Source organism: Dromiciops gliroides, chromosome 1 (assembly GCF_019393635.1).
Source record: "Dromiciops gliroides isolate mDroGli1 chromosome 1, mDroGli1.pri, whole genome shotgun sequence".
Lineage (NCBI taxonomy): Eukaryota > Metazoa > Chordata > Mammalia > Microbiotheria > Microbiotheriidae > Dromiciops > Dromiciops gliroides.
Window position 1 is genome coordinate 161364583 of NC_057861.1, and position 6000 is coordinate 161370582.

Here is a 6000-nt window from a genome sequence, read left to right on the forward strand (position 1 = left end):
CACCCCCTTTTTTAGCTCGTCCGAACATAATCGGTTCACACCCATGCTATCTATGTAGACTCTTTCTAACTGCTCTAAACGTGATACAGTTTGGATGTATCATCTTCCCATGTAGGAGTGCAAACAATTTAACCTTATTGATTCCCATATGTTCTCTATTTCATGTTTAGCTTTTTATGCTTCTCTTGTATCCTGTGTTTGAATGTCAAATTTTCTATTTTCTATTCAGCTCTGGTCTTTGCTTCAGGAATCCTTGAAAGTACCCTATTTCATTAAATATCGATTTTCCCCCTTGAAGAATTACACTCACTTTTTCTGGGTAGGTGATTCCTGGTTGTAATCCTAGCTTCTTTGCCTTTCAGACTATTATATTCCAAGCCCTGTGCTCCTTTAAAATGGAAGCTGCTAAATCTTGTTTTATTGTGACTGTGGCTTCATGATATTTGAATTGTTTCTTTCTGGCTGTTTATTACATTTTATCCTTGACCTGAGAGCTCTGAAATATGGTTATAATATTTCTGGGAGTTTTCATTTTAGGATCTATTCTAGGAGATGAGCAGTGTAGTCTTTCAGTTTCTGTTTTACCCTCTGGATCTAAGATATCAGGGCAGTTTTCCTTTATAATTTCTTGAAACATGATCTCTAGCTCTTTTTTCTTTATTATGCCTTTCCAGTAGTCTGCTAATTCTAAAATTTTCTCTCTTTGATCTATTTTCTAAGTCGGTTGTTTTTCTGATGAAATATTTCACATTTTCTTCTATTTTTTCGTTCTTTTGACTGTTTTATTGTTTCTTGATGTCTCATGGAGTCATTAGCTTCCATTTGACCAAATCTAATTTTTAAGGAATTATTTTCCTCAGTGAACTTTTGTACCACTTATTCCATTTGGCCGATGAATTTTTTTTTTACCTCTTTGACCATTTAGCCAATTCTAGTCTGTATTATTTTCTTCAGTGTTTTATGTGCCTCTTTTACCAAGATGTTAATTCTCTTTTCATGATTTTCTTTCATTAATCTCATTTATTTTCCCAATTTTTCCGCTGCCACTCATTTCTTTCTTTAACTCTCCCAGGAGTAGTTGTTGGGCTTGTGTCTGGTTAGCATTTTCCTTTGAGGCTTCAGTTGTAGCTGTTTTCACATTGTTGTTGTCTTCTGAGTTTGTGTCTTGGTCTTCCTTACCACTATAGTAGCTGTTTATGGTTAGGTTCTTTGTTATTGTCTGCTTATTTTTCCAACCTATTCCTTGACTTTGAACTTTATGTTAAAGTTAAGCTTTGCTCACCTAGGGAAGGAGAGACCCTGTCCTAAGCTTCAGCCTTTTTTCTGCACTGCTTTTTTTAGATCTAGTTCTGGGGGTCTACAAGTTTTCAGTGCTTCCAAGGTGGTATAATCTAGGGAGAGGCATGGTCACTGCTCTCCTGGTCTGTTCTCAGGTCTTTGCCCAGGAAGGGCCCCTGCTCCCTTGAAGCCACAAGTGCTAGTGTTCCTTTCCACCCTGGAACTCTGTGTAACCCAGAATTGCTTATGGGCAATATAATTACCAATCAGTGTCAATTGCACCCAGTGCCAGCAAAGGGCCCCCTGTAATCTCTTTCTGACCTATTGTCTAACCCCCGTACTATCTCTTGACTGAGAGCTCTCAAAAGCTGCTGCTGTTGCTGCCTCTGTCACATCCACCTCCAAGGCCCACCACTCGTGCTGCAGCTGCACTTGCTCCAAGACAGCCCCCACCCTGTTGTCACAGACCTTTCATGAACATCTCCTAAGTTGTCTTAGGCTAGAAAAATGTCTCACTGACCTTTTGTTGGCTCTGCTGTTCCAAAATTTTATTTGAAGCATTCTTTTAAAGTTGTTTGGAGGGGAATGTTGAGAGAATTCAGTTGGGTTGCTGCCATGGCTTTGCCAGCACAATAGTCTTTGATAATCCCAAGGTCACCATCACACAATGATGAGGCTTTGGAATAGGGACTTTGATAAAGGACCCTTTTCAAACATGATCATTATTTTGGGTTTTGGCCAGTATTCTCGTGTCTCCCCCGTCCTCAACAAATTATCAAAGAATTGGAAGCTTGTTAGCCTGTACATAACTTTCAGATTCTGGAATTCAAATCAGGCCCTATAAATTTGAAGGGTACTTATCTACCCTATTTGAATTGTCATTCTTGAGGTTTCCCCCCTAATTCAACTTTTAGTTTCCCACCTTCCAATTTCTCTGTCCATTATAAACTATTTTTTATAAAACTCTAGGTTTTAATAGGCACTAAATATCTGTCTTATTGCTTTTGTTTGTCTTAAGTTTTCCTTCCTCCCTAATAAAGCTTTTTCCTTTATTCTCTTTTTCCTGTTATATATTCTTTAATTCTCTTTTACTTTATATCTTTTCCAAGTTGGATTTCATTTCCTGATTCAGGTTTTCTGAGCTTTTACTTCTCCAAGGCATCAGCAATTCTTAGTTTTCATTCTGGGTGATCTGGCCTCAGTTTTACTTTGGTAATATTCCCATTTGTATGTCAACAGCTTTGCAATTCTTTATTATCAAGATGTTCCTGAAAATATACATATATTATTCTAGTCTGTTCAAAGCAATGCAAAAATGCTTTGGATTAAATATTGTTAATTTTTATGCTTCAGATCTAGTTTTAAACAAGCTTTGGAAGCCCTGCCTCAACTCTCAAGTGGAGCAGATAAAAAGTGAGTTTTCTCTTTTGGTCTTGCTTTTAATAAAGCTGTCCTCAGAAGCCAAGACTTTTGAGTGTTATATTAGGTATTACTGCAGACAATTCCTTCTTTAGTGGTTCAAATTATGGTAGAACATTATGTAATTCCCAAATGTTACTGACCCATTCTTTCTGTTCAGAATAATATTACTATAAGCAATTGCTATGTTATATATATAAAATTGTCAGTTGTCAGTTGCTAGGACAGTACCTGTCAAATAGTAGGCACTTAATAAATGTCAAATGATTGATCACGAGGCTTTTAAAAATGTGCTTTATCTAAAATTTACATGAGGCATGTATCAGATTACAGAATACAATCGAACTTTTAAGCTTTGGGGGAGGATTTTAAAATTAGCTATTTTCTTATTTTAAGTGACAATGCTGGTAAATCTATAAGCTTACACCATAAGACTGTATTATCTGGTCCTGTTTTTATTAAGATAACATCTAGATAAATGCACAATGGAGCATCCCAATGAAATATTAATTAAAACTCTGCGAGTTTTGTCACTGTATGGGCAGATCATTAATTTAAATTATCCTTTACATTGAAAAGAAAAGAGCATTGGTTATTTTTAATTCATCCAAATGTCAACAGCATAGCCAAATGTAGGTAAGTGTCAGTATTAAAGACAGGTGGCAAATCTTAGCATATTTTGTCCCCTCTAAAATAACTGCATCTTTTCAGAAGCAGAATGCTGTCATATTTATCCTCCAAAAATATATACTTAAGAAAAGCATAAGTGGAAAATAAGATATTGAAGAAAAGTAGACTTTTCCTCTTTTTGTGATGATTTTTAATCACCACAAAACTTTACAAATTTTGTTCAGATAACATTAAATATCTAAAGCTGAACTTGAATTTTCCTGACCTAAAAGTGAACCAGAGCAGGTGACTCTCTTAATTGTCCAAGTTATTTCCATAGCTGAAGCTACAGAAACATAAATCTTTGCTTCCTTATCACACCATAAATGGTTTACCTAAAGTTACACAGCTATTGATAGAAGTAGGACTAAAATCACACTCTCCTGGCACAATAGTTTTTCTATCCTAATTCATTTTACTCCACCACATGTGCCTTCAGAAAATAGAATGAACAAAATTTTAAAGGACTGATTCTAGAAGGGAATAACTTGGGACAATAGATTTACCCCTGTTGAAATTTTTTCATCAGCATTACTAAGAGGTCTGTAATAAACTTTTTGTTTACCTTTCCAAAAAACACCACCACAAACCAAAGCTGTGCAACTGGTTTCATTGAAATGTTTTCTTGTGATATTAAGCAGCCTCCCTTCTGTCTGATTTTTAAGCGTGTCTCCTCCCTTTTAGGTTACTGGAAGAGCTCCTGAACAAGTTTAAAAGCAGGATGCATTTGCAGCTCACCTGTTTCCAAGCTTCTCCCTCCCCTATGTTGAAAACATAGATATATGTCAACGAAGAGCCAAGAGGAGGCCAAGGGGCAAGACCCCCTCTTTAATGCTGCTAAGATACTCAGCGTTCAAGCATTTGGATGGTTGGACTTTTTTCTGATTGGCAGCTTAGTGAGAACCTGGCATGTTTTCGCCTCTGAAACAAAAGGAATCATTTGAAATGCCCAAGTAGTGTTTGCTTAGTCATCTCTCTTGGTTTGGGGCCCATCAAAATGTTAAAAATACCTTTTCAAAATAGAGAATATTGGACAAATGATCATTTTAGTGAATGTAGTCTTTAAATGAAATGAACTATATGTTTGCTCTGTATTTCTCAATGTCCCCTTTACAAAACTTTAAGTATTCAGAACTTTCATAAAAGAAAAAGAAATTGGGCAGGTTACATTTAGACACTTAAAAAGATTCGATCGTCCTAAGCTACCCAGCTGCACTTGCAGGCTTTATTTCATACAGATGGCTCTACAACATAATTCAAGTATGTGTTAGCAGAGATTGTAGGCTGCATAAAAATTGTCACATTTTGAATATATTTCATATCATTGTCTCTAGTCCAAAATATCCATGAATATAATTAGCATTTTGTTGTCTGGTTTCTCTTTTGCATAGTACCAAAGACTAACATCTTATCAATGTCACTGTCTTTCTGACTTTAAAGTTGAATTATGTGTGTGCCCCAGTCCTTGATGACCTTAATTAATTGACTCCCAGTGGCCAAATACTTGGCACCTTATTACTGTAGGGACTTTCTTGGTAACCTCTACTCTCTTCAATATTGTTAAAAATTACTCTTCCTAAAGAACACAGAAGAGCCCACATGAGAGAGGACACACACGCCTGTTACTAACTGTCCTCTACTCGTGTCCTCTATTCCTCTTTCCTATACCATTGATCCCTTGCACTAACTCAACCTCAGGGGCAAGGTGAGTGCTGGCTTGGCACTCTGGGTTTCTGTGGATTCAGAGCAAACTCATCAGTTTCAGAATGGTAAGAGTTGTGGATGATCATTTGTACCAATTGTCCCACATTCAGTGCTGACTTAATAGATTACAGGAAAAAAGGTCACAGTGACCCAGAGAAGTGACAAGCTAATTCTGAGTAAGCTCTGGCCTTTAGCCTACCTAACTTCATCTGAAAATTCATTTCAGAATATTTCAGTAATCTTCCACTTGTAGTCAATTTATCAAGATTTTCAAAAGTCCCAAAAGAAGCTAAAGAAATTGTTTAAGTGCTAAACATTATCCATGTCTTAAATAGTACAAATAGATTTAAAGCCCAGTTGTCCATATACATTATTAATTGTATGAAACAGGTAAATGCTATTGTATTTGTTCATTTGGTATTTGTGGGAAAACAGCTGTAATAACTGTAAGTGAAAGTTTGATCCTTTAGAAATGTGGCTTATAAGGTATATTAAGCAATTATAGGGAACATTTTCACTTTTCTTTGTATGCACCCTATTGTGGCTATGAATTAAATTACAAGAACGCAATCCTACATGTTTCCATTATTTTAATTGACTGGTACAGTTCATTGAACCTATAAAGAAACTGTCTTCAACATAAGTTTCCATTTAATTTTTTTCCTTCTAAATGTCTTTCTGCGTGTATAAAGCAAATCAAATAACTTTTGTCAAATTTAACTCCGTGTTCCTACATATACTTTGCTAAAAGCACTATTTCAGCACCTTAACATGGCATGGAAGTAAATCTGACTTCCCATAGTTTGGAACAGGAGCTCTGGTGGGGTCCTGCTAACCCAAAGAAAGCTTCAATACATCCTGAAATGGATGCTCTTTTTGTCATTCGAGGACCAGCCTAACAGAAGTTCCAAGAGGCTCATCACTAGTAGG

At 36.2% G+C, this 6000-nt stretch overlaps 1 protein-coding gene across 1 annotated transcript in view; it reads left to right on the top strand.

Annotated features, from left to right (window-relative positions):
- EXOC2 (exocyst complex component 2) overlaps nucleotides 1-5665 on the top strand; it is a 224913-nt gene extending 219248 nt beyond the window's left edge. Inside the window, exons 27-28 of the mRNA XM_043975622.1 lie at nucleotides 2632-2691; nucleotides 4051-5665. Of these exons, the coding sequence (XP_043831557.1) occupies nucleotides 2632-2691; nucleotides 4051-4144 (154 nt within the window). The 3' untranslated portion in view covers nucleotides 4145-5665. The remainder of the gene's footprint in view (nucleotides 1-2631; nucleotides 2692-4050) is intronic.
- The last annotated feature ends 335 nt before the right edge of the window (nucleotides 5666-6000 follow it).